Genomic DNA, 26,268 nt, shown 5'->3' on the forward strand with positions numbered 1-26,268 from the left:
AACGACCGCTAGGGGGCGGATGATTTCTAGGGCTTTTTAGTTTTCAAACACGCAATGATGGCAACTTCAAAATGGAGTCATTCAATTCTCAAGAAAATTTACATTTTAAAAGGTCCGTTGCTTTAATAATTGCAGTTAGTTGGCACCAGATTCTTAACAAGAGATGAAAGGCAGGTGAAAGAACTGAAACTTCAAATCCATCCAATAAAAGGAGGGTGAAACAAATGAAGTAGCTTGTACTGTGAAGAATGAACCTACAAATTACAATCAACTTTTTCAGTTGATTGGAAACATACAATGTACATTTCTAGCTTCTGAGAAGCTAGAGGTCACATAAACTACACATCATAAATGGTACAACGAGAACAAATGTTACATCCAGATAATGTATTACACCCTGATCTGGGAGTTACAACCGCCGATCACTGCGAGTTTTATTTATAAACACAACTTAGAGCTCCTGCCTAATTGGGTCACCAAACACCTTCCTTGGACATTTTTAGAAAGTGGGACAGGGTGATATTTGGTAGCTCAACTGCCCCCATTTTCTTCTTTTTTATCCTAGTTGTCTTCAATGACTCTCTGTCCTTGGACTCCATTACCGTCACTGACACCAAGTTGTAGAACTGCATAGATGCATAGACCTTAACAAGTCACACATAGTACTTTGATGTCATAAGGCAGAGAAAAAGAATCATAAACTGAATGCATCTGTATAATCAGACATCAGGTGATCATATTTTTCTCCACAATCATTCTATTATCCCGACAATAACCCACTTAGAGTTTGCTCGGAGCCTAATTCAGGTAAGTTGTTTTGCTACCCATAACATACCTCACAAACTCCATGCAGCAACAATCTATGAAAGGGATCTTGAACCTGTAATGCGAGAACTTCCTCATCTCCACTCTCCTGAATGAAGGTCCTTATGCATGCCTGAAAAAGAAATCTGGCTTTTCACAAGAATAAAGATTTCTAAGGGAAACAAGCACAGGACTCCCATATGAATTTGCTATGAATGTGGTAGAATCAAACAAAGGACTATAAGTAAGCAGTAAGCGATATAAAAATAACATTTGCCAACAGACAAGACTAACTTGTCATTGAACTGTGATGCAATGAGCATAGAATAATTGAAACATGGCCAGAACCTTCCAGTTTCAAATTCCCTTTAACATATGTTTATTCAAATATCAAAAACATATGTTATGATTGATATTAAGTACAGAAAATCAATATCAACAGCTGAATAAGTGGGTCAAAATTCAGCCTTTAGGCTCGAGTTAGGTTCAAATGTAGCAGAAATCATTCCAGCCAAACCCTACACTACTTGCACATTTACAAAAAATCAATACTGCAAAAAAGAAAAAGTACTTTCCAAACTAATATGCAAGTGACCTTGTTGATTCCAAACAAGCATAAGGCAAACATACCTCATAGCCCTCAATAAGATCTGTAAGAAAGCTACGGCGAAGTGCTTCTCTCGTTCGGCTATCTATTCTACGCCACGCATTTAAGACAGCCACCTTATCAGCATCCACACGACCCCTCCTCTTTGTGGATGGGGTATTTAGCGCATCAATAATATGAGCCTACATAAAGAAATCAAAACTGCATTAGAGCATATTGCCATTTTATATACAAAATCAGTGCTCTTAGCATAAAAAATGTGTATCTGCAGGAAATGTTCAGAAACATTTACCATCAAAAGATGGTCTACCAAATAATATATCACATATCAGAGAAATAATTCACGATTGACAATTAGAACAATATTAGAAAGATTTATAATAGCTTATATTCCTGTCAAATGCCACATTCAATTTTACTACAAAAACATCAATAATGATAAACAAAAGGGAATCTGCTTTAACAGTAGAGAAAATTAAATAAAAAAAAATGCTTTGATGAACAAAAGCCAAAGAAACCTGTTTGTCCATGTCTATATTCCTAAATTTCTCCCACTCTCCCACATTAGTCATGCAAAATGGTGACAGGGGTACATCATCGCCTGTAAAAGAACCCAAAATCAGTGTTCGTACGACGCATGATGATAGTAATAATCTAAAAAGATTATTGATTCGAAATCAGCATCATCTGCCAGCTTATGTGATCAATTGCTATTGAAATTGCAAAATTTTCTCTAATCTCTCAATAGCTTTATTCACCAGGGTCTAATTCGACTCTAAAAAATGATTGGTTTCAACTAGTAGTAAGCTGAAAGCATAGTAATTTTAAATCCAAAAATCTAGGTTCTAAGATATATATGTATGAAAGCATAAACCAATTAGTTCTGGGACATATCATTGCTTACCCCAAGGTGGTGGAGCAAACAAGCCTCTAATTTCTTCTGCATTTAAGCGAGGAACAAGTTCCATCAACAAGCGGTCGTTTATCCATCTCCGAGATCTTCTGTTGCTGACCTAAAATAAATAAGACAAAAATATAATATACCCAAAGCTGAAAGCTCTATAAGCTTTTAGAAGAAAAAGCAAAAGGAGATAGAATTAGAAAGTCACTTTGCCAGTCAAGCTCTCAAGGAACTCAATCTTCTTCTCAATTGACAGGCCTCGGGACTTTGCAGTGTCAGCTGGCAACAATTAAATGGAAGAAAAACATTATGGTCAACGTTTTTAAATGTGAAGAAACAAGAAGGCATAAAGAGGCATAATTGTTAGAAAGGTGAAGGAAAACAGAACAATAATCAAAATTAACTAAAAATGGGACCTGGGTACGACAATTAATATGATAAAACAGCAAATTGGAGTCAAATCTAATCAAATCCAACATTTGTGAGAGGAAATTTAATAGTTAATAGCAATTCATTTTCACTCCCCAAAAAAATAAGGATAAAACTGGCAACTTTACATTGATATAATGAGTAAAAACATAAATACACACAAGGAAGATTTATAGAGAGAAAGATAGAGATTCTATAATGAGGAGAAGATGTACCTTTTGTAGGATCAAGAAGACGAGATGACACAAGACCTTCTTCTATGAGCTGCAAAACCTCAGTAGTTGCCATTATTGATTGATTAAACAATTGATCTATTCCCTTTTCGGTTGATTTTGGAGTTAAGAAAGCAAGAGAAAGAAAAACGGGGAATTGGGATGCGAGAAAAACAGGTAATAGAGTTTGAGGTCGCTAAGGAAGGAGAGATGACTAGCTGAGAACGCAACAGAACACCAGCCGAGCCGATCGAAAGAATATTCTCGTTTATATCTGGTTTATATTTAGTATTTTGGGTAAGAGTCATAAGACATGTCGTTTGATTTAGGTTTTCATTTTTAGACCAAACCAGCCCCTGCAGCTGACTTTTAATTTTGGGCTCCAGTTTAGTTTTGGTTTTAGCCCAATTTTTAGTTTTTTAATGGGCAAAATTTACCATGGATCTATCTTTTGCTCCTACTTCCACCTATTCAACCCAAACTGCTTAGTTGTTTTCTAATTTATTATTTATGTTTTGTTTTATTCATTAATATATTAAATTAAATGATTTTAAAATTATCTTTCAAAAATTTTTTCCCGACTTTGTATTGATATTAATTTGGTTTACTTGGTCTTTAACGTGTATGTACAATTGCAATAAATTCATGATATGATATTATTATTTATGAAATTAATTTTCATAGAAGATTCATATAATTTTATAATAATAACACTCACGTATTGTACCGAGGCTTGTTTGATTTTGCATTAAGAAATTGATTTTGCATTAAGCAACCTTGGGATAAATAAATAATAGTTGTCTGATGTCTCAGTCTTAATTGGATCGCATGAAGACAATACAAGGGTAGAAAAGAAAAGTTGAAAATTGTATGTGCCACCACACCGCCTTTAGGTTCTGGCCATGGCAGCGTGGTTCGTAACACGCTGTACGTACACAGCAAACCAAATGCTAGAAATTCACAGCTAAAAAGCCGTTTCCTTTCTCCCCTAAAATTATTTCTGCCGTCTCTTCTTTCCATTACAACATTTGCCTTACTGGTATTTTTTTGGCTGCTCGCTAGCTTTTCAAACTCAAGTAACTATACAATCTTATTATGGGTTTTGTTTATTCACTGGTTACTATTTTTTTCGACCGTGCTCTTGCTTTTCTTCAAGATTTTCTTTTTCTTTTTCTTTCCTTCACTGGAAGTTGTTTGTCTAATAGGAAAATATTGAACAATATTTTTTTTCTTTGGTGGGTATTAGGTTTTTAGCATACATGTTATTGATTTTATGCATATGGATATTTGTTTGCTACTTGATGAAGTGATGGTGACCATCACTTCTGATCTATCTATGCCTGTCTTGATCTTGGGAACCCTGACATTGTTATTGTCACAGATTAGAATAGACCCACCTTGTGATGCACCAATATGCGTTTTTGTTACATGGGTTTTTGTTGGTTCCGCCAAAATCTCGGACCGTCCACATATTTCAATACCCTTTTTTTTCTTTTTTTTTTGGGCCATCAATCCTGTTATATATCTGCTTTTTATATGCATCTCTTATATGCGCATTTCTTGAGAGAAAAAAGAAAAAAACGTTATTTGTTCATTAATTTGTATTTGTAATTTGTTTAAAGATAACCTGAACGCCCTTCCAGTTAAAAAGTTGTAAACCTTATTGTTTTAAGTGTTTATGCTCTTGTTTCTTCTCATTGTTTATACTTCCTGGTAAGCAAGTTTCGGATTTGGCAGAATGGAAGGGCAAAATTGCTATCAGAACCCTCTAGAGCTGATGTTACCGAATCTTGATGGGATTGATAATCATGTCTCTTATGGAGCTGATGATGATCTTAATCAGCACTCTGTTATGTCAGATGGAAGGAGCAAGAACATGACTAATTCTCTGCCCTTACCTCAGTCTCAATGGTTTCACTGCCAAAGAACACCACAAAATTATTATGAGTTTCTTACTGAAAATTCATCGCTCGTTGAAAAAGCTCCAACTCATGTGTTAGAGAGCATTCCTCAAACTGTTAGCGACTCACATTTCATTCAAGGAATGACTGGAATCCAAACTGAATTACTGTACAACAGTTCAGGAATGGCTTGTGGTTCTAACCCTGTTGATTCTTCTTCTGATATGGATGCTTGGAAATTGAACCTCCATCCCTGCATTTTCAACGTTGACAATCAAGAAGATTCACTCAATGTAAAGGACTTTTCTGCTTCACCCATAATATATATAACAAAGGATTAACGAATGTTTTTTGCAAATGAGTTCTCTCTTCATGGAATTGAGCTCCTTAGTGGTTTCTGTAACATGCTGTATTTTAAATTTGATAAATTCACTAATATGCTGTTGTTCTTGTTTGTTAAACAGGTAAGATGTTTGAAACAAAATGATGAGGGGGACCCCGTGAAGAAATGCAAATGCTTACAACATCATAGCAAATCCCAGGTCAATTTTTCTCACTTTGCTGCTTTAGAAATCATCTTATCATTTTGAAAATCGTTGCCCCAAGATTAAAGATTTTGTTGAGAATTTTATAATGGTAATGCGATGCAAAATTCATGATACAGAGTCATACTTCATGGGAAGAGGAACCAAGTGAAGCAATTGGTAACCTATCATATAGTCGTCCAAGAGCAAAAGTGGCTGCATCTGTTTTTCTGTCCAACTCGAGCTACAATGTGTCTAGACAAAGAGCTGATCGTGTAAGCAGAACACCTTTTCAGACCATTGGACTTGCTAATGTCATTATATAGATTGAAACATGCCAAAAATTTATGGGCATATGCTCTTTGATTTTGATATTTTTTTTTAAAAAAAAAATTATAAGTTGTAATTTTCCTGAAATTCTTTTACTTAACTCAGCAACGCAGGGAACGAATTGCTGAAAGACTCAAGGCACTGCACAACTTGGTTCCACAATCTGTAGAGGTACGTGCTTCGTGGAAACCACATGCAAAGATGAAATTCGTGCATTTTTTTTTTTTGATTTAAATGCTATATTAGTCTATGTTATCAGCTATGGTGTCATCTAAAATGCATAATACCGCAGAGTGCAAAGCTAGAGCAAGAAAATAAGTAAGCGTGTACCTTTGCATTATGCAAAGCTGCAATGGTCCCAAATCCTATTATTTCCCATGCTAGTGAGTCCACATGTTAATCTATTTTGTTAGTTAATTTTATTTTTCAGGGCAGCCAAACAGCTATGGTGGATGATATTATTGACTATGTCAAGTTCCTGCAGCTTCAGGTGAAGGTAAGTTCCTCCTTCATGTACTGGAAGTTCTCTTCATACACTTCATACACATGCAGAACTTATATAGTCTACTCGTGCAATTTCCCAGGTTCTTGGTTTCATAGCTTGCCCAAAGGATCAAACTATCTGTCGATAATCTTTATAACGACTTTTGCCTTAATGACTTAGTAACATGTACTTAACCATGACATGGTTTTTCTTTGACCCTGTTGTTCAGTTGCATCCTATTTATGATGATACCCAACAGCTAACTGGTGTTTCTATATTGAAATATCATTCTTTATGAACTTTTCTGGTGATTGTTTTAATGAGTTGAAAGGGAAAATGGCTGTGCAGGAATTAAGCCGGAGCAGATTGGGAGGTGAACTGCGTTCTGATCCTTCCATTTTCCTAGAGGTATAAATCCGAATGCGAAAGAATCCATTCTTTCCATTTTAGCTCTCTGATTTCACAGGGAAATCTTACAGACTTGGATGATTTGCAGGGATACCATCACTATATTGTTCATGAGCAGTTCAGGACTGAACCTCTTGAGGAGACATTTACAAGGTTGCTGGAAGTGAATCCATCTGCCGCAACCAAGTTCTTGGAGAGCAAGGGCCTTTTTGTGATGCCGATGGCTTTGGCTGACACTATATCACAGCAATCCATCTAATACTTATTGAAGGCTGTATTAATATTTTGTTTGTGAAGAAAAAGTTAAGTTCATCTGAGAACTGTTGTTCTGACTAATTCTGGTTTGATTAAAAGTGGGAGTCATTTTGATTGGAAATGCCACGACATAATTCTTTTTTTTTTTTTTACCGCTCTATATAATACATGCCTAATGAGAAAATAAGTTAAACAATGTTCGTAAGCTATAATATAACATAACCAAATGCATTCAATTGCGTTATAGCACACTTACATTACATTATATCTATTGAGAAAATGACAATCGGAAAATCAACAATACCTTCAATTTACATTATTTCCGGGTTAAAGAAAAAAAAATATTGGTGTGCATTCACCCTTATAACACTTTACCATAGATGGGCAGATTCATACATCCCATGTATAGGTGCTACATTCAGTATTCACCAAGTATGAGAACATTAAAATTAAAAAAGAAAAAAAAAAAATTCTCCTATCATATTTTGCTCCTCTGTATTCCTAAGAAAATAACCAAGTTAAAGAACTGTCAAAAAGAATTTATATTGATGAAATTATTTCTCATTTTCCTCATTCATTGGATCAATTTTAATTACAAGAGGCTCATTTATATCCAATTGCGAATCTGCAATCGTGCCCTCCATTTCAGCATAGTCAGCCAGTGCTTTGTCCAGAGAAGCCTTGGCAACTTTAGCAACACAAACCATCATAATGGCTGGAAGAAAGCAAGGGCACAAAAGGAAGATAAGTCTTAGAAGATAATATCATAAATAGTTCCCTAGTACGTCATAATCAAAAAATATAATATAAAATTCAGGGTCTTCAGCCTCATGCCTAAAGTACACCGCAAAAGGTTAGTTCTAGGATTTGTGTATAGCTTTGTCCTGTATGTCGCTGTTAAGTTAATAAACTCTGCATTCCTTTAAACGTCATTTTTTTATAGAATCAAGAGTGCTAATCCCCCTTCAGGCCATAAAATGCAGAGATTTTTTGCCCTCTTATCAAGCGAGAACAGGGATCAAACCTGTGTTTTCTACCGAGGACACTTACTACTCCGACCAACACGTTGTTGGTCGAAATGTCTTATAGTTATTACTTATTAGTTCAAGCTTGTTATATACCAACTCAAATGAAAAAGGTTATCCTCTCCTTTGTCTATTCTAGGAGTTCTAGGTCTTCAGCACACCAGCTCCGACCAACAGGATATGATCTAAGTCGAAACATATCGGACAAGCATTTAATCCACTTCAGTTACTAGTCATGTAGGGTTTGAAGTAACAAGACCAAGTTTGATGTCAACTTACCCGATATCACAAATCCCAGAGCCATAAATATCTGCAGCCACAAAGAGCATGTAAGAAAACAAGAAAGCAAGATGAAATGCATCATCTTATATAAGATCAATTTAATAAAATGCAAGGAATTCCTTGATGCTCTAAACTAAACTAATAGTTATGGAGCAGCATCTGAATACATTAAGAAAGCAAAAGCTGAGCTCTTCATAAAAGAACATAGTGTATTTGGAATTTCAGATTGGAGATTGAAATTTAATAATTTAGTTTTAGTTCTTCAATTTATGTCATTCAAACTTTAGGTTGTAAAGAAAGGGAAAAAACTTCTAAATGTTGGAGAATGGATTCAGATATCCTTTAGTGGAAAATTAAATTGGCACTCAAACAAGTAACTGTTCACCTTTATGAATTTAATCTCCTTTCAATGGTTCCACCCAGCCAAAGATAATCCACATATCATAAACACTAAAACTAATAATACATCACGCTTTAATGCCTTCACTTAAAATGCCTACCCATCCAAATAAAACCTAAGAGCATTTGCGTTCATTCTAAAACAAGTAAATACCACATCAAGCTAGACCAAGAAAACAGTGCTGATACTATTAGAGATGGTCATTCAAATGATTCCAAGACAAAGACGCGGAAGTTCTCAGTGCATTTGATAACACATAAAGGATACTGAATGCACGAAAGACTAGACTCTTATTTGCCAGCAAAATACCGGCAGTCATAAAGGAATAAGTAATTGCATTGTTTTTGTAGACAGAATGGTGCTAGCCAAGAACAAATGGTAGGACAGCTCTTACCCAACGAGTTGTTGAAACCTCATTCCATCCATGTGTTACATCAGATAGATCCTTCAAAGTTGTTCCCATATAAACAAGTGCGAAAGTGATTGGCTGTCATATGAAACAAACAGTGAGCTCAAGTACATTTACAGCAAAAAAAAAAAAAAAATTACATGCCTTGACTGGTAGAAGACAGTGACACCAAGTATTACAAGCACCAGGAAAACTTGAAAGAGTCCAACTTGTAAAACAAACAGTTGAAGTGGTAATTGTTAACATTCCACATTCAATATGGTCAGTTGGTCCCAACCACTCAGTCACTCACAGAACAATAAGACTTGGAGACTTGTATGTGTGTCGCATAACTCTTTCAAAATTAAAATTTCTATTTACCTCCAATTCATCTGTCATTTTGTTTTCTATGTTTTTCTCAATTTGTTTGAAAGGGATGGATAATTTGGAAAATTCAGTAGTTGCAATTTCCAGTACAGTATCACGCGTTGAAAAATGGGAAGAATATATATTAATTGGGAAGAAAAATTGTTTTGAATACAAGTGCTACTATGGTAGTAAAATCTGGGTCATATTGGAATGAGAAATAGAATAAAACCTTACTCAACACATATTTTACATGCACATAAAAAATGCATAACATTTGTCGTTTCTTTTCTTCACCTAGGTAAGTTTTGAAACTAAGCCCTATTGAAGTCTTACAGAGCCAAAGCCCAAAAGCACTTAAAAGATATATGATCATAAAATGAAAATGGAAAATATCTACAGACAGGTTTTGAAGTCATTATCAGAATGTTAACTGATAAAATAGTTTTTTTTTAATAAGATGATTCTAAAACAATAATTGAGAAGATGACAGGCTATTAATAGCATCAACCATGATCAACACAGCAAAACGACTACTAACAATTATTAAAGGTTTTAGGAGGACTAATAACTAATTTACCATCATTCCTAAAAGAGATGCCAGCATGAAATCTTTTGTACGAACTGGAGTTACAGACAGGAGGTAGTTCAGCATGTTAAATGGAAGTAAAGGAACAAGCCGTAGAAGCAAAACTATCTGTTAGACAAATCACAAGAAGAAAATCAGAAAATTCACAGGAAGAATGTCGCATATCAATTCACCTGTCAAGTAATACCAAGAAAACAACTGAACTAGGGGCAGCCTTCAAAGAAGAATTTAACCAAAGCAATATTATAATGTCAAACTCATATTTGATATTCTTGCATCTACAGAGGAGCCAAATAGGACACAGAAATGAACTACTATAGGTGGAGAATTCAATTCATAACAGAAGGTAAACCAACTTTTAGAACTAGGCTAAGTTTGAGATTTCATCATAACTGACCCCTCAGCAAACCAAAAAGAATTTAGGATCAAGGAACTTCATTTAACAAATGTTAAATATTCATGCACAGCAAGTGAAGCAAGCCCCAGCACTCTTGCTTTACACACAAGCTTTCCAGTAAAGTAGGTTTACAGCTACTGTATCTACTCAATTTGAATTCAATCTCTACAATGTATTGAAATATTTTCATGCATGCCTTTATGTGTCCAGAAATATTGAATACTTTTTAACAATGTAAAGAATACTTCCAAGAGAAAGATCAAAGTCAACTTAACACCATTTCTGTCTGGCAGTACTTTAACAGATCTGACGGGAAATTTTCTCTCTTGGTTCCTTTTTCTCTATTAATGTTGATTTCCTCTGTTTGTTTCTTTTTCCCCTGACTTTAAACATTAACATCTTTCATTTCTTTCATTACAATTCTGACATAGTAATGCTTCAGCTAACAGCAAAACGAAAAGTAATTGCCAAACACATTAATAACTACAATCAGATGTTAAATCATACATTGGACAGTAAATTCACGAGATTGATAGAGCTTTACCTTAAAACCAGATTTCCGAACTGCAATTGCAACAGCTTCAAACTTGGGATAATTCTTTAACTTGGACATAACATATGATCTTCCAATCTGAGTCAGAATAACAAAAGGTTAATGTCTGCTAAAAAACTGGAAGAGATTCAACTTTGATTGCTTGACTAGAAAAACAAATTATTCTAATTTACATCCCAATATCTCCTGAAGAATCAGGAAAAAGTTACTTATTCTGAGTATGCAAAATGAGTCAATATGTGCACACACAAATAACAACGAAGCATAGGTGGAGGAAACTCACTGTTCTACCAACAAGGAATGCAGCAGTTGCACCAATGGTGGCACCAATAGAATCAGCAACAAATCCTACAGGCAACCCAAAAAGGTAACCACCCCCAAGCTGGAAATCAAAAACATCTATAACATGTCATTCTCAAACAAAGATTGATAACTACAAATTTTACTTTTTAATTGAGATTTTCCTGATATTTCCATGGAAACTAAGGAAAGCTGCTCAAATGACATAACAGAAGCATTATCCACCAGGAAGAAGCTCAAAGCCTACCGTGAGTACTGAAGCAGGAACGGCCAGTATTGTGAGAGGAATGTAGACAGCAGCCCTTCAAAATCCCATGAGACGTAAGTTAGAAATAGAAATGAAAGATGCTCAGCCATGGGTAACCAATTTAGTTCCACAATCATAAAAACCACTGAAAATTTTCTTCAACTTAGAAGGTATTTCTTACAAAGCTTTGTACTTGAAAACAAAACCAAAAATGCACTCGGCTTCCAATGACAAAGGAAATATAATAGTAATCACTTGGACAAGAACATAATATATCTGAATGGTACCCAGAAAAAAAAAAAAAAAAAAAATTGTGAACATATTGAAGTTTCCTCTGATTCCAGATCAAATTCTTTCCCTAAAAACTGCTCGAAATTGATTTCGATTTTGAATAAACTGTTCACTGTTTAACCTTAAATCGAAATCAACAAAAATGATAATAAGCTATAGGAAAACGAAATGTACAATTCAAACTGTGAGGTGGAGCAACTTACAACACGAGAGGACCCCATGGCCCGAGATCGTGTTTAATCCATAGCAAAAGATCTTTCAACAACTGACAAAACAGAAGCAATTATTTTCAGCAAAAAGCTCAATGCAAACAATGGCAATCACAAAACCCTAAGTATTAAGCACCTATCACGATATAGTGTATAAACATGCCTTCTCGATGGGTAGAGAAATGAAAGCGGTGAAACCGGCAGCGAGGAGGAGAAGCAAAAGAACGAACCGAAAGGCAGAGCCTCTGGTGAGCGAGAGAACCGCCATTAAAGAAAACAGTCTACGGCGCCACCACTTCAGGGACTTGAAAACGACGTCGATGGTATCGTCATCGTCGTCATCGGCTCTACCCGTGCCTGTTGCTTCAGGCTTCAGGGACGACCGGGCCCTTAATCCTTCGACGTTTGCCAGAATTATCCAATCCCAATTAATCAAATCTCAAACTAAATCTCCCTACAGTTTAGATTTAGAACAAAATAAAAAGCTTTCGCGCTAAATTTATTTCTAGCTTAATGTTATTAAGTACTTTCGTTGCTTTTTCTTGCAATAAGACATTTTGCTTCATCTCTACTCCCTTCTTTAGTATACTCTTCACTTGCTCTGGCTTCCAAACGAAAAAACTTTCTTTCGTCGTTTTACTTTTACCAGATTGGGGGTTGGTGCCGTTTTTTATCTGCGCAAACACAGCACGTTGAGGAACATGCAATGCAACTCCAACTATGGGTTCGATTTTTTTATAATTAGAGGCCAAGCCCATTGGGCTCAATAATATTACTTTCACACTTTCATGAGTTCCGCATTGGGCCAAGTTTATTTATTCAAAAATGTTGTGCAATTCTTTTTTTTAAATTTTTTAAAATTAAAGCATAGAAAGACATTTGTAATGAATTAATTATAGCTCTACTGCAAACCTAAGGCTAGGGCTATAAAAGTATGTTTTTGGTTTTAAAAATTCAATACCTCCTTAGTTTGATTTTTAAAATTTGAATATGATTCCATCGTCCATTTTGACAACCTTAAATTATCATTCATTGAATGAGTACAAAAATTACGCATTACATAATTAATATGGCTATCATTATCACACACGTTTGTCAATATTATACATTTTATACAATATCCATTAATATAAAAAAAAAAAAAAGAATTAATGTGGTGATATGAATTTTAGTGATAATGAAATGCACTTAAATTATTGCGTAAAGGACAAATAATTGCCACACAGCTTGTAGTTATATGAATCCCATCCCTGTGAGATTAGTACTTGAAATGATACCACTTATGCATTAAAGCCTTTACCCGAGGAAAACCTATATATAAATATAATCATTACCTAAGAAGGCTCCTATAGTTTTGTTTTATTACTTGGGGTTGAGCACATTTCGGTTTGAATTCACCGGTCGGACCGATATAGTTAATGTAGGAACTATAGATAGGCAGGACACAACCAACCCATCGACCGACGTCAAAAAGCCGAAATTAAGGGAAATCAATGATAATCACTTGGATTGCTAGCAATTTGATAGTAATGAACAAAAATGTTATGAGCAAATTGTAGAATATAGAAGTTCAATTAATATTGTGAGTGTGAGTGTGAGTTGACGTGATGAAAAGCTAGCATCTACATCTAGCAAGAACAACTTGCAATTGCCATATATTCTAAAATGCAAAGAAAGGTCAAAGTTAGCCTACCACCAAGCAAGAAGTAGGGAGCTTCAATATAATTTGGCGATGAGCAAGTGATATGGTCCTACAAATCTTGTCGCGGCATACCGTGTTTGTTTTCTTCAATTACAAGATTTTCCTTTACGTGAAGAAAAAAACAAATATGATATTATCCTTTAACTTTATTTTTATATCGAAATCAACTCAGCTCTAACGACTTTAAAATTATATTTTCTTGCATCTAACTTGATATAATTAAATATTGTTAAATGTATAAATTCACTTTGTAATTTATATAAAAAAAAATGTTGTAGTATTATCATTATATTTTGATTCATTAAACACTTTAATTTTAAAAACTTATAAATTTCAGTAAAATTATAAAATTTTTTGTATAAAGTGCAAGAGTTAATTTATGCATTTGATCGGTTAAATGGGTAGAAATAGAAATATTGTTTTACTCATAATCTCCAAATATTATGGTAAATATTTTCCCTTCATATTCAAAAAATAAATTTTTGATGTCTCATTTTCAAATTTGGTTGTTGCCATATCTTGACTTGTGCGACCATAATAATTCAAAAGGTTTCATATTTCTAAATCCTCATCAATTATATGCACTTAATCAAATGAAATAATTATTGATAGAAAAAAAAAAAAAATACAGGATTGAGCTCATTTTCAAGTCATAACAGAGCCAAACATTAACTTAGTGCTCGTAACTTGTAAAACCAAAGCACACCTTACTCCACCGCCACCACTACATACTCCTACTGCCTTTACTTTCCTTTAGGTAAAGTAAAAGTGAAGACCACCATTTTCACAATCACTGAAAGCTGCTTCACATTACCAAACTTAGTTCTCATAAATTTCTATTCGTCAGTTTATCAGATTTGTCAAACGGAGAACACTTTACAGTGAAGGAATTCTTAGAATCTATATATCACCTGTTGCGCCACAAAAGTAAATACTCGATCATGGCAGTATTGGCGAAAAGAAAAGGGCATGATAGCGCAATGCAAATAAAGGCAGAAGAAGTATAGGTAAGTGGACCATTTCCAGCTATATGACTTATGCTTAATATTAGTGGGAGCAACCAGGCTAGCCACTAGGCAAATCACGCTCACAAGTCTGTAGATCAAACCAACCAAATCCCATTAAAACAAATTTCTTCATATAGGAAATTAAGAAAATAATTGCACAACTTGATCCGATCTTTAAGGATGAGAGTTTTCCTTCCGTACAACTCTAGGGTTCGATTTTGCTGACAAAATATATCAAACTAATAGGAATATATTCAAAGAAAAAGATCTAGTCTCAATGCATATTAACTCGATCATATAAGAACCTGTCTTCAAATCACTTTCTGGGACCAAATGTGTACTGTGGCAATGAGAAAAAGTAAGGTAAAAAGTTATAGCATCACCATCGTTCAAGTTACTGCCAAGAAACATAGTTTCAGGTAAGGGAAGTCCCCCACCGCCACTTGCATTGCTTTGGTTGAGGGAATCGGATGTGTTTGCTAAGGAAAAAGAAAAAAAAAGTAGCGTCGTCTATAGTCGAGTACAACCAGGCGAATATACATAATTATTCCCTTGTGGCTATAGGGCATCTTGACGGAAGCAAGTTTCTCAGTCCACTTTAACGTTGAATTTTTGTAATTGTACCGCATGTCCTTGCTCCTTACACCATATGTTCAAACTCCCAGCATCTTCATTTGCCTAATTTCGACCATCCCGGATAATCAACACGTCATATTTTTCATGTGTCGTCATTCATAAACTAGTGATCGAATATTCGTTCCATTGTTTAAACAATTATTAATGAAATTGAAAAATTATTAAATAATTATTGTTTTATTAAAATAATTAAGCTGGAAATCGAAAAAAAAAAAAAAAATAGCAAAAGCACTGGAGGAGATTCTTTTTGTGCCCATATTATTCATGTCCTTCCATGTCGCTGAATGGTCCAAACATTTTCCTTTTGTTGTTGTTTTTTTTTTTTTTTTCCATTTTTTTGATTGGCTTTTGGGAATAAGAATGTCAAGGTAGAATTTGCCCTTAGCCAAAAAACACCATTCAAAAAATCTCTATAAATACCAGCCTTACCAAAGCTTCATGCAATATATCTGCAAACTTGTAAGAAAAATAAAAATTGAATCCAATTTCATGACAATCATTGTCTATTACTTCTCTTTCCCATTTCTCTCCAATATTATTTTCAATTCTTTCACCCATCCTTTTTAACTAATATCACATTTGAAAATAAAAAATAAAGCATTTCCCCACTTTTTCAACTTGGATTTTCCTTTATACCAATACTAAGGTAAAGTTCTTGAAAGAATATTAATTTTATATTATATCTTTTTTTCTTTTAATCAGTATCTCTACTCTTTGGATGTACGACAATTCTCATTTCAAGATTGGCAGTTTTTCCTCCTCCACAGTTGTTTTGTTTTTTCCACAGGTCAAATTCTGACCTCACAGATATTGTTTAATAAACTTATATGTATCTTATCACTTGAATCACTGTTCATGAATGAGTATTTTATATGTAAATATATGTGTGTTTTCACACTTGAGTTGAGGTAGAGGTGGCCACGGTTCCATAAAATTTGGAACCGGAACCGAACCGAAAATTAACTTGTTCCAGTTATGGTTTAGAACCAAACAGTTCCGGTTCCTTAACGTTTCCAAAATCGACGGTTCCGACCGGTTTGATCGATTTCAGACGGTTCGGACTGGTTTTGAACGATTTCGACCGGTTTGGGATGGTTTTGACCGAAACTAGAACCGTCGGTTCTAACCGAAATTGGAACCGCCGGTTCACGGTTCCAAAACTGGTGGAACCAAAACCGAACCAGTTCAGACTGATTTCGGTTCGTTTCGGTTCCGGTTCGCACTGGTTCAGAACCGACAATTTTGGTTCCAAAAACCGGATTTTGGCCACCATGAGTTGAGGTAATAGTCAAGTAAAAAATATTTATTTTATATACATATATGCATGCTTAATTAAATACATTTCATTAGTTAATTTTTAATGTAATAAACTCGTAATTGGACAGGTTAATCATGAGATTGTCAATGTCTCTACGCCAAGCAACAAACCCTCCTAGTCACGTGCTTGATATTCCTACCGGAAGGCTCAAAATGGACATTGTAACGCCTAGGTGGCAGAAATCAAAGGTGGTGATTTTAATGGGAGCCACCGGAACCGGAAAGTCTAGACTCTCTCTGGATTTAGCAATGCAATTTCCGGCTGAAATTATTAATTCCGACAAAATGCAAGTTTATAAAGGGCTTGAAGTTACCACAAACAAAATTACAGAAGAAGAAAGCTCAGGAGTCCCTCACCATCTCTTAGGAGTAGTAAATCCCAATGCAGATTTCACAGCAAAAGATTTCTGCAACATGGCTTCATTAACTATAGAATCAATTTCGATCCGAGGCTTACTTCCAATTATTGTTGGAGGTTCCAATTCATACATTGAAGCCTTAGTTGATGATCCAGAGTTTAAGTTCCGATCAAGATACGATTGTTGCTTTTTGTGGGTAGACGTTTCAATGCTGGTACTGAAAGAGTTTCTCTATAAGCGAGTCGATGAAATGGTTAACAAAGGAATGGTTGATGAAGTGAGAAATATTTTTGATCCCAATGCGGATTATTCAAGAGGGATTAGGAAATCAATTGGAGTTCCAGAATTAGACAAACATTTCAGAAGTGAATTATTCTTGGATGAAGAAGAAAGTGCCAGAGTTCTTCAGGAAGCAATACGCGAAATAAAGAGCAATAATTATAAATTAGCTCTCCGTCAAGTGGAGAAAATTCGCCGGCTTAAAAATGTGAAAGGATGGAATATACATAGAATTGACGCTACAGAGTTTTTTCGTAATAAGGATGATGATGAGATGTGGAAGACGCTTGTGGGTAGACCGAGTATTGCCATTGTTAGACGGTTTCTTTACAGTTTGACAGCCACCGGAAGTAGTAGTGTTAGCGCAGGAACAGCCAAAGATTACATTGCACAATGTCTTGTCTCTTGAAATTATATGTGTTATCATCATCATCCATATTTGTCGAAAATAATAAATTTTGAGTAATAAATAGCAGTAATTGTTTTTTTCAGAGGATGATTTGTCAAAAATAGTAAAATACCATAAGCTTATAATATGAATTGGATTTCATAATCTTAATTACATGGCAATAATCAGAAGTACCATTGTGTGAAAAAAAAGGGCATCCATATCTGCGCTCGCTTGCAGCTATAATCCAGCGAAGCATGCACTTTTCCGTACAGAAAAATGAAAATGCGCATTGACTTGTTTATTTATTTTATTCGTCGGTCCAGCGCCTTTGTTCTATTATGCCTTTGCAAAGTAGATAAGATTGAGTCCATGTTAAAATTTCTGGTTTCCTTAACACTGTAACTTTTCCCAACATCATTCTTCTTAATTATTGATCTCCTTTTTCATAGATACCGTCTCATTCAAACTGTTTATCCTTTTTTAATTGGATTTATCAATTATAGAAATTTTCTCTTGTGAATTTCTTGCCAATATTTGATTACACTATCCTTCGAGGGGTAGATGGCCAAGAATGAAATGTGTTTGGACCGACATGAAAATCAAGATAAGAAACTATTTCTGTCTTTTAAGCTAAGTTCAAATGTCCAAAAGATGAAAAAGAAATCCTCATTGTAGCATGGAATCTCACCGCCGTTGCCTTTTCTGGCTTTTGTCGTTTTCGACCTTGAAAAATCAAGATTCTGTCGTTGATGTGCCTCTTCTCTTGGTAGAGTAACATTTTTGCATTGCCTTAATAACTTACACCTCTATTATTTCATCCACTGAAACGATTGAGGCATTATACAGTTATATAATTTTTATTGGATCAATAACTAAAATCCCTGATCAGTCCAAAATACATAACAAACAAATAACTTTTAGTTCAATGACATTAATGAGTGAGTTACGATGTTTTCTCTTGATTAGAAATCTCGAATTGTGATGATAAGGATATAATTTAATAACAGATGATAAGTACGAAACATTAAATCACATTGCACGTACATGAACTTATTAAAGATAAATAGGCCAGATAAGGTAGTCATTTTAAAGTAAAAGAAAAAGTAAAAGAAGAGAAAAAGGAAACCAAAAAGAAAGATGGAAGAGAGCAGGATTTTCTTTTTATTGCACAATTTTTCGAATTGAATTGACATGCATTGCGCAGCTAGCAATAGCATAGCATAGCATCACATACAACAGAAACAAACAACCTCTTTTAACCAAACCTTTCTCCTTGAAGGAATAGAATACAATGCATAAGGAATTAATGGCTTTTTGCAAACTGGTACAGTCCACTGATATTTTTTTTTTTTAGAAAGAGACGATCAACTTTGAATAATCTTTTCTTTTCTTTTCTTTTTCAACCAATCGTTTTAATGTAATGGGAGTGTTATAAATTTGGTAAAATTAAAATAAATGCTAAATTAATTATTCCTTAAAATTTATTTATTTAGAATTCAGTATGTATTTGAACAAGCTAAATCATTTTAGAGAGACTTTATTTATTCTAAACATAAATATAATTAATTACTATCAGTATTAATTAGAAACAGCAGCCCCGCCACATGGATCAAGGTCTCACTCGTCCGCTGCACGAGAAAGTAATAGTGCAGGTGTCGCCAATAACAATCGTGAATTGATGTGCAGGTCTCGCAAGAAATATCGGCAACCGAATAAGCAAATCGCAAACACATTCGTTGTCCACGTCACTCAGCCACCGGCAACAGTTCTCTACAGCCGACGGATGGGCTCCAGGAGGAGGGTGTCTATGCCCGTGTTGGCGTGGTCGCCGATGAGGATGCGGATGAGGGAAAAAAATGTCGGATGCCGGCGATGGTGGCATTCTTGAACAAGCATAATTGGCTAGAGCAAATTGAGACACGCATAAAGGGCGTTGAGATGGCTGCGGTGGAATACCATTGACGACCTTGCCCATACTAATAAGCAGTGAGAAGAAGAAGGCTGTTAAAATGGTAATTACAGGGAGCTTGGTTTCTGCCATTTTTGTCGCTTGACGCTTATGCTTGTTCTTCGCTAACAGGTTTCATTATATAGTTGGTACAGTGTTTGTGGTCATAATCTTCTTGTTTTCTATATTATTAGGTTTTTCATGCTTAGTAGATAAACAAACAAAAGAGGGTGATCAAGACTCGGGCTAGCTCCAGGTTTTTTACGTTATGGAATTTTAACGGATTCTTGAATTGTTAATTAATGGAAGAACATTCATTTTTTGTGATAAGTAGTTGTTAGGTGACATTGTTGTGTTGGTGTACCATGTATAATAATACCATATTGGTTCTACTGTATAAATTTTACGTGCAAGATTAGAGATTCTACTGTAGAAAAGTTTTTATCTGAAAAATACATTCAGCCGATGGTGCAGACATTCCTGCTAACAAAAATAAATAAATAAATAAATAGGCAACTCCACTGTGCTAAGCATTGATTACATGTACAGAGTAAGAAGTGTTCAGAATTGTTCTTCCAAGTTCAAAAACCATGGAGGTTGAGTAGCCCAAGGTCCAATAGGCTTAAGCTGATAAAAATATTATTGAAGCCTAGCCTAGTGAATACACATGGCGATTAAGCGCTATGGACTTACATCTCCGTTCGGAGGCGGGTCCGAGTTTGGGAAATGATAAAAAATTTTAAAATTTAACCCGTTGACTTGTACTTTTTTTTTTTAATAAACTTAAATTACGATTTACAAGTCAGCTTTCTAAAAAAAACAAAAATTTCGAGTCAGCCTACAAACAACTCACTGGCTCGGGGGAGTTTAGGTTATTAGGGGTGAACAAACCAATATGGATCTTATTGATTCCGTTTAAATTTTTATAAGTTTGAAATTTTTTTTTTTTCAAAGAAAGCTGAATCACATTGAATTTCATAAAAAAGATAAATCAAATTAAATTAAAATTTCAGGAATAATTAAAAATTTTCGACTGAATTAATGAAAATTCAATAAAATAATATATATAAATACAGCAAAATATTTCGAAATATATTGAATTATCGTCAATTTGGTTAATTTTAGTTTTTTTTATTGCCAAAACCAAACTCAATTGAAATAACTAAAATTTATCAAATGAACTAAATTGTTTAAAAATCAAACTAATTATTGAAATAGAATCAAATTAATTTGAAATTTCGACTAATTGAACCATTTGCTCATCCCTAGGGTTTCCTTAACTGTCAAATAAGCATAGAGAAAATCTCCGATATCTCCCTATGAAATTGAATCAACCAGTTTTAATATTCCTTTATAGCCTGGCCTTTTCAATTCTTTTTTTCTAACTTTTTTTTTTATTATCATTCTTTCCTCGTACCAATAATGTGAAAAAAAAAAGATTGATTTTTATTTCTCATATGATTTAATTAAAATGAATTTAAAATATAAAATTTATTTTAAATTTGTTTACTTAAATTTAATTTCATATAGTATTAAATATAAAATTATAAAATTATTATTTTTTAATTATTATATAAAACAACAAGACAATGGCACCTGCCAGCCACCTGCAATCCTGCCTAGATGTTTTTGCCTCCAACATTTGCTTCCAAAAGCAAGGAGTTTTTGCCTAATAAATGGGAAGAACACTGTCCCATTCTAATCTCTTTAGGCATAAAATTGGGGATACTGACATACCGAGCTGAGCTCCATTAAATGGAATTCCTTCAATGGTCTCTGAAAATACCCAAGAAAGCTTGCAGAGTTCCGAAACAAGATCATAAGTAATTGTACATGAAAAAATAGATTGCAGCTTCCTGAAAAAAATGCCTTTCTATTTTTATTTTCTCATATTAAAAGAAAAAAAAATTAAAAAAAGGTGAAAACATGACCATAACAATCCTAGCTTGCACAATCATCAAACTGTAAGTATAACATAAACACTCAGGAAACAGAATTGCTGAAAAACCAGAGCTATTAAGAAAGTAATAAATCATGTAAGTACACCTTACAACTATATAGCTAGTTTTAACTTAGATGACCAAAGACAAACTCCATAGCTAATATTCCATTATCATGGCCGTCTTATTATTCGCCCTTGGCATGCATAAGTTACATTGCATGACTCATCAAGATAGAGAGTATAAACATGTGCAGGCCTTGAGAGGAAGGGCGGCAAGCGAACCAGCAGCTCGCAGACACACTCGTCATCTAATTCATTCAACCACCTACAACAATTCTGTTGTGCAGTTAACTCGCGTGGATTGCTGTATGTGTGCCTATGGCTATGCCTATGTCTATGTCCGTGCCCATGCTCATGCCTGTGACCCTCTTCATGTTGATGGGTATGACTATGATTATGTCCATTTCCATGCTCGTGTTCATGCTCATGTTCATGATTGTGATCGTGTTCGTCATCATCACCTCCATCATCTCCATGGCTATGCCTAGCATCTTCATCATCGGGAGAGGAAGGAACTGGCGAAAGCTGTGGGAGACGAGGTGTTATTGGTGGCAATGGAGTGTATGGTAGCAAAGAACATGCATAATTCACTAGAGCAAACTGGGAGACGCAAAGTGGGCGTGGAAATGGCTGGGCTTCAATCTTTAGCTGTAATCCTAAAAAAGACGCAACAAGCATTAACATAAGAGTGTTGATGACTATCTTCATTTGCATGTTACGCAAACTCACATGAAAATATTGATACAAGGAATGAATGGTTCAACAAATCTCATACCAGTTCCTTCCTTTATATGTGCCTATTCATGAATTTCTTGTTTCCTTTAATTTTCTTGCAGGACGATAAAGAAAGGAAAGAAAAGAATAACAAAGAGGATGAGGCTACTTTGTTAGTTGATGTTATGGAAGAGAACTAGTACAGGTTCTGAATTTTTTTTGACATTCATTTTGTGTGATAAGGAATTAGGTGACTTACCAATCCTAATGGAAAGTAATTTAAATTTCCTATAAGAGAAGTTCATGACTTATTATGCATATTAAAAATCAGGTGAATCATCAAGATTTTTAAAAGTTTCATGGAACACAATGATGACTAAATTCATTCAATGAACATATTCATCTATAATTAACTTCTAAAAAAGCATTGAAACAATGGCCCATATTTTCCTGAACTCCAGAATTTTATGCAGAATAATAACATCCATTTAATTTGATCAGAATAAAGCACAAAAAACAATGTCTTATGGTCAAACAAACCAAACACTCGCGAACAGGACTTTAGACCATTAATGGCAATGAGCTTATAATTAAAGTATGAAACAAAAATAATGAAGTGAAATACCATGCTAAGTTTAAGAAACAGAGTAATAGATAGATCTCAAACCCAAAACATCTGACATGGCTGTATCAACAATCTTAGGAAAAGTGGCACCAAGTTAAGAATATAGAACAATCATATAATATAATAAAGCTGACAGAACATAAAACAATGATACTATAATAATAAAGCTAACACATCCTTAAGTTACTACAGAATGAAGACAGAAAAATGTTGATTGCATCTAATATTATGCATGATTAGGGTATGAAAGGACTAAAAAAAACAGCAGTTTTACAGTGACAAACAAGGTTACACCCCTGCAATATGTTGAACCTTCTAAATCTTTTTTTCTTTATTTTTTATTTTTATCACACCACAAGCATTTTCAGCATGCAACGTTGAAATAGTTCTCTGCAGGATCTAATTTTCAGCAAAATTAGCTATTAAATACGGGAACCAAAAACCCACACCTAATTATACACACATATCAGAATGATAAACAGAGACTTAAAGTACAAAAGCCTGCATGATAGGTTTATATATGCATATACATGAAATATATAAGACAGAGACAATGAACTCATGTCGATTTATTATCATTTATTTCCCAATAATGGTTAAACAACAGGGTTGTACCCAGAACCTACACCATCAAAGTATCTGCTTGAAAAGAAATTCTAACGGTGATAAACATATGTGGAAAACCGAATCCTATTGCCCCAGAAACAGATATTAACGTTAAAAGCACTGCTCATTACACCTATAACAGAGCATAAACACATCTCTTCTAAAGAATCATGAAGTACATGTAGATCCACAAATCATCAATTGAATTCAGGTTACAATGCTATTCATAGTATTAATTTCCGATAAGAAAATAACTTGCAAACTCACAGTTGCTGATTGAACTTTGCCCATCAGACTTCTCATCGCTCTTTTCTCCATTCTGGTCTGAATTCCTCTACGCCTCTGTTTCTGGTTGCTCATCTAACTCTCTCCCATCTGATTCCTCGCTGCTCCCTTGTCCATCTAGGTCCCAGTTCCTCGTCGCCATCATCTCCATGTCATTTTTTAACACTTCCTTTTGTGTCTTCAGCTGATCTGCTCTCTCTTGCCACCCCTCTTCCAACAATTCAACAAACTTATCCTTGATTTCGTGCAGCGGATCCTTATCAATCAACTCACTGTCCTTATAAGCTTCCCTTAACATTGCAGTTTTAATCCCCCCTTTCAATGAAATGTAAAATATTCCTGAATGCCTAGTGAACACACTAGAAAATGCATTAGAAAATCTGTACTCTTCAGTAAATTTCCCCAATATAGGGACTGGAACTCTCTTAAACAGTGAGAGAGAAAGCAACTCATGGAAAACTCCAACTGTCCTCTTCTCCATTTCTGGTGAAGATTGATCCAAGTGTGACACATCCTCGTATGGTGAAATATAATCAAGCTCCAACCAATCTCTTACCCACTCCCTCATTTCCTTCCTCAGGAAAAACCCTGGTGGAAGTTTATAATTGAAATTAGGCCTAACCCGAATCCCTGTCAATTGAGACTCCTCTTCAGCTCTTTGCTCAATAAACGATTTAGCGAACTCAGAGTTCCACTCAACCAACTCCAAAAACGATTTCCCCTCTCCAGGACACCCTGTAAGCCTAAAATAATTGGGGTATTTGGGCACCAAATTGACCAAAAAATCGTTAGGTAAACCAAATTCTCTCTTCACGTGAACCAATTTATCTGCACTGAGTACCTTATCCTTTGCCATCATTAACAATTTACAGAGTCTTGAAACAATCAACCCCTCATTTTCCAACTGAATCCTTTTCTCCTCTTCCAAAAAATTCCTTAACCGATCACTAGCACGCAAAAACAAGACAGATTCTGATTTGGGTTTGATTCTGTCGTAGTAAGTATCAAAGAGGCCTGGATTTTGATTAATAAAAGTTTTGACTTTTATATTGAGGCGTAATCTCTCGCGCCTTTTCTCAAGGTATCTGAGCGGGATAACTTGACCCGGTTCGTTTAGGACCTCTTTGACAACTCGTGCGCAGACTTTGTACCGCTTATCTTTCTCTATAGCAAAATCTAGTTTACGGTCTTTGCGCCATACAACTTTGAGACTCGAAATGTATTTGATTTGAATGTTGAATTGAGGATTTGGGAAAGAATCACATATAGGGTTTTTAAGATAATGGAAATATGCGCGGATGGAGTGGGTTTTGAAAGGCATACCTGGACTTATCAAGCAATCAAGCCAGAGCTACAGAACCAGAGTCACAGATGAACGTCGTCTGAGAATTGGGACTAGGGTTTAACTTAAACCGCAGGGAGAGATTGAGCGGGGGCAGAGAAACGGTGCCGTTTGAATCATTTGAAAGTGGGTGCGGATTTATTCACAATTTAGTATTAACAAGCACATTTACCCGCACCTACTGTATTTTTATTTATTTAATGTTTAGTTTTATTTATATTTTTTAAAAAGAAATATGTGTTCATCTATTTTACTAATATAAAATTTATTCCATCAATACATGTAAAATCATATTTTGAATAATATTTAAAATAATTTTATAATTATATTAGGGTATCATGCTCTCATATTTATTTATATTTTAATATTAAATGATTTTTTAAGAAAAATGTAAAATTCACACTTATTTTTTATCATTTTTTGCCATGAAAAATATTGAATCCATAAAAAAATCTAATTTTGGTGTTCCTTAATTTCTCAAAATTTATCTATCAAGTGATATAAATTTTTAATACTTTATCAATTACTTTCATAAAATGCTCATGAATCTTTTAATTCTAGTAAAAAAATTACTTCAAATGAAAAAAATTTAAAATAGTCAATAGAACAATAACAATTTTAAAAATTTAAAAGTTTAATGGTTTTATACTTGTTGAATACATGGTAATATATAATAAATAATAAATCAGTTGAATGCATTGCCATTTAAAAAAAATAATCGGTTAAGTTAATTATAAATTGACTATGTCATAAATTCTAAAATTAATTATTAAAATTTATACTTATTCATCAATTTAATTTAATGTTATAAACTTGTATTAAGCTTTGTTTATATAAATAAAAAAAATTAATTTCTTAATATTCAAATAGTTAAATTTTAAGAATTGAGATAAGTAATCTATCTAAAAAGTACTAAAAAATGACTTATTAACCAATGAAACTAAAATAAAATATATGTTTATGTGGAAAAGAGATAAATATCAAATAAGTCATCTTTGGTTCAAGAGAAAGATAAATCTATACATGCTAATGTCCAAAATTCATTTGTAGGGATATAATAGTCAAAATAGAAGCCTCTAGGAATAGTAAAAATAATATAGGATAAAAAGGTGATGGTTTAAATGGCAATTCACTGAAAAAAATGCTAAAGCAA

General features: G+C 34.3%; 7 protein-coding genes across 13 annotated transcripts; 2 read left to right on the forward strand and 5 right to left on the reverse strand.

Moving 5' to 3' along the window:
- Positions 1-216: 216 nt before the first annotated feature.
- Positions 217-3,214, reverse strand: LOC105650020 (R3H domain protein). Its single transcript, XM_012236886.4, has 7 exons — positions 2,957-3,214; positions 2,521-2,591; positions 2,316-2,424; positions 1,930-2,012; positions 1,435-1,593; positions 836-937; positions 217-626 (listed from the first exon to the last, which is right to left on the reverse strand). Exons 1-7 carry the CDS (start codon positions 3,027-3,029, stop codon positions 474-476), a joined length of 750 nt encoding a protein of 249 aa, XP_012092276.1. The 5' UTR covers positions 3,030-3,214; the 3' UTR covers positions 217-473.
- A 583-nt stretch (positions 3,215-3,797) lies between these two features.
- LOC105650022 (uncharacterized) lies at positions 3,798-6,976 on the forward strand. 3 transcript variants are annotated; one of them, XR_016320854.1, is made up of 9 exons: positions 3,798-4,029; positions 4,691-5,147; positions 5,319-5,396; positions 5,519-5,653; positions 5,814-5,879; positions 5,968-6,026; positions 6,139-6,204; positions 6,541-6,600; positions 6,689-6,768. XR_016320854.1 is itself a non-coding variant. In XM_012236888.4 (8 exons), the coding sequence occupies exons 2-8, from the start codon at positions 4,692-4,694 to the stop codon at positions 6,857-6,859; spliced, it is 1,032 nt and encodes a 343-aa protein (XP_012092278.1). In that variant the 5' UTR covers positions 3,805-4,029; position 4,691; the 3' UTR covers positions 6,860-6,976. The 3 variants fall into 3 exon arrangements, 2 of the variants coding, with proteins under 2 accessions (XP_012092278.1, XP_012092279.1); XM_012236888.4 differs by lacking the exon at positions 5,968-6,026 and having other exon boundaries at positions 3,805-4,029; positions 6,689-6,976; XM_012236889.4 differs by lacking the exon at positions 5,968-6,026 and having other exon boundaries at positions 3,805-3,992; positions 6,689-6,976.
- Positions 6,977-7,107: 131 nt separating this feature from the next.
- On the reverse strand, positions 7,108-12,547 carry LOC105650023 (SNARE associated Golgi protein family). 2 transcript variants are annotated; one of them, XM_012236890.4, is made up of 9 exons: positions 12,066-12,542; positions 11,897-11,958; positions 11,403-11,457; positions 11,139-11,237; positions 10,847-10,933; positions 9,897-10,013; positions 8,957-9,049; positions 8,160-8,190; positions 7,108-7,570 (listed from the first exon to the last, which is right to left on the reverse strand). In XM_012236890.4, exons 1-9 carry the CDS (start codon positions 12,168-12,170, stop codon positions 7,410-7,412), a joined length of 810 nt encoding a protein of 269 aa, XP_012092280.1. In that variant the 5' UTR covers positions 12,171-12,542; the 3' UTR covers positions 7,108-7,409. The 2 variants fall into 2 exon arrangements, with proteins under 2 accessions (XP_012092280.1, XP_012092281.1); XM_012236891.4 differs by lacking the exon at positions 9,897-10,013 and having other exon boundaries at positions 12,066-12,547.
- A 1,739-nt stretch (positions 12,548-14,286) lies between these two features.
- On the forward strand, positions 14,287-17,693 carry IPT3 (isopentenyltransferase 3). Of its 4 annotated transcripts, none has more exons than XM_089721061.1 (2): positions 14,287-14,611; positions 16,633-17,693. In XM_089721061.1, the coding sequence occupies exon 2, from the start codon at positions 16,640-16,642 to the stop codon at positions 17,609-17,611; it is 972 nt and encodes a 323-aa protein (XP_089577187.1). In that variant the 5' UTR covers positions 14,287-14,611; positions 16,633-16,639; the 3' UTR covers positions 17,612-17,693. The 4 variants fall into 4 exon arrangements, with proteins under 4 accessions (XP_089577187.1, XP_020541099.1, XP_037492482.1 ...); XM_020685440.3 differs by lacking the exon at positions 14,287-14,611 and adding an exon at positions 15,674-15,893; XM_037636554.2 differs by lacking the exon at positions 14,287-14,611 and adding an exon at positions 15,900-16,034.
- A 1,367-nt stretch (positions 17,694-19,060) lies between these two features.
- On the reverse strand, positions 19,061-19,933 carry LOC149496462 (uncharacterized). The gene has a single exon (XM_089721879.1). The coding sequence runs from the start codon at positions 19,632-19,634 to the stop codon at positions 19,203-19,205; it is 432 nt and encodes a 143-aa protein (XP_089578005.1). The 5' UTR covers positions 19,635-19,933; the 3' UTR covers positions 19,061-19,202.
- Positions 19,934-21,394: 1,461 nt separating this feature from the next.
- On the reverse strand, positions 21,395-23,757 carry LOC105650229 (uncharacterized). Its single transcript, XM_020685633.3, has one exon. It carries the CDS (start codon positions 22,255-22,257, stop codon positions 21,655-21,657), a length of 603 nt encoding a protein of 200 aa, XP_020541292.1. The 5' UTR covers positions 22,258-23,757; the 3' UTR covers positions 21,395-21,654.
- A 65-nt stretch (positions 23,758-23,822) lies between these two features.
- Positions 23,823-25,230, reverse strand: LOC105650024 (Ubiquitin carboxyl-terminal hydrolase family protein). The gene has a single exon (XM_037636618.2). It carries the CDS (start codon positions 25,092-25,094, stop codon positions 23,823-23,825), a length of 1,272 nt encoding a protein of 423 aa, XP_037492546.1. The 5' UTR covers positions 25,095-25,230.
- Positions 25,231-26,268: the final 1,038 nt, after the last annotated feature.

Source organism: Jatropha curcas, chromosome 5 (genome assembly GCF_041381405.1).
Source record: "Jatropha curcas cultivar XTBG-Jc1 chromosome 5, XTBG_Jcur_1.0, whole genome shotgun sequence".
Classification (NCBI taxonomy): domain Eukaryota; kingdom Viridiplantae; phylum Streptophyta; class Magnoliopsida; order Malpighiales; family Euphorbiaceae; genus Jatropha; species Jatropha curcas.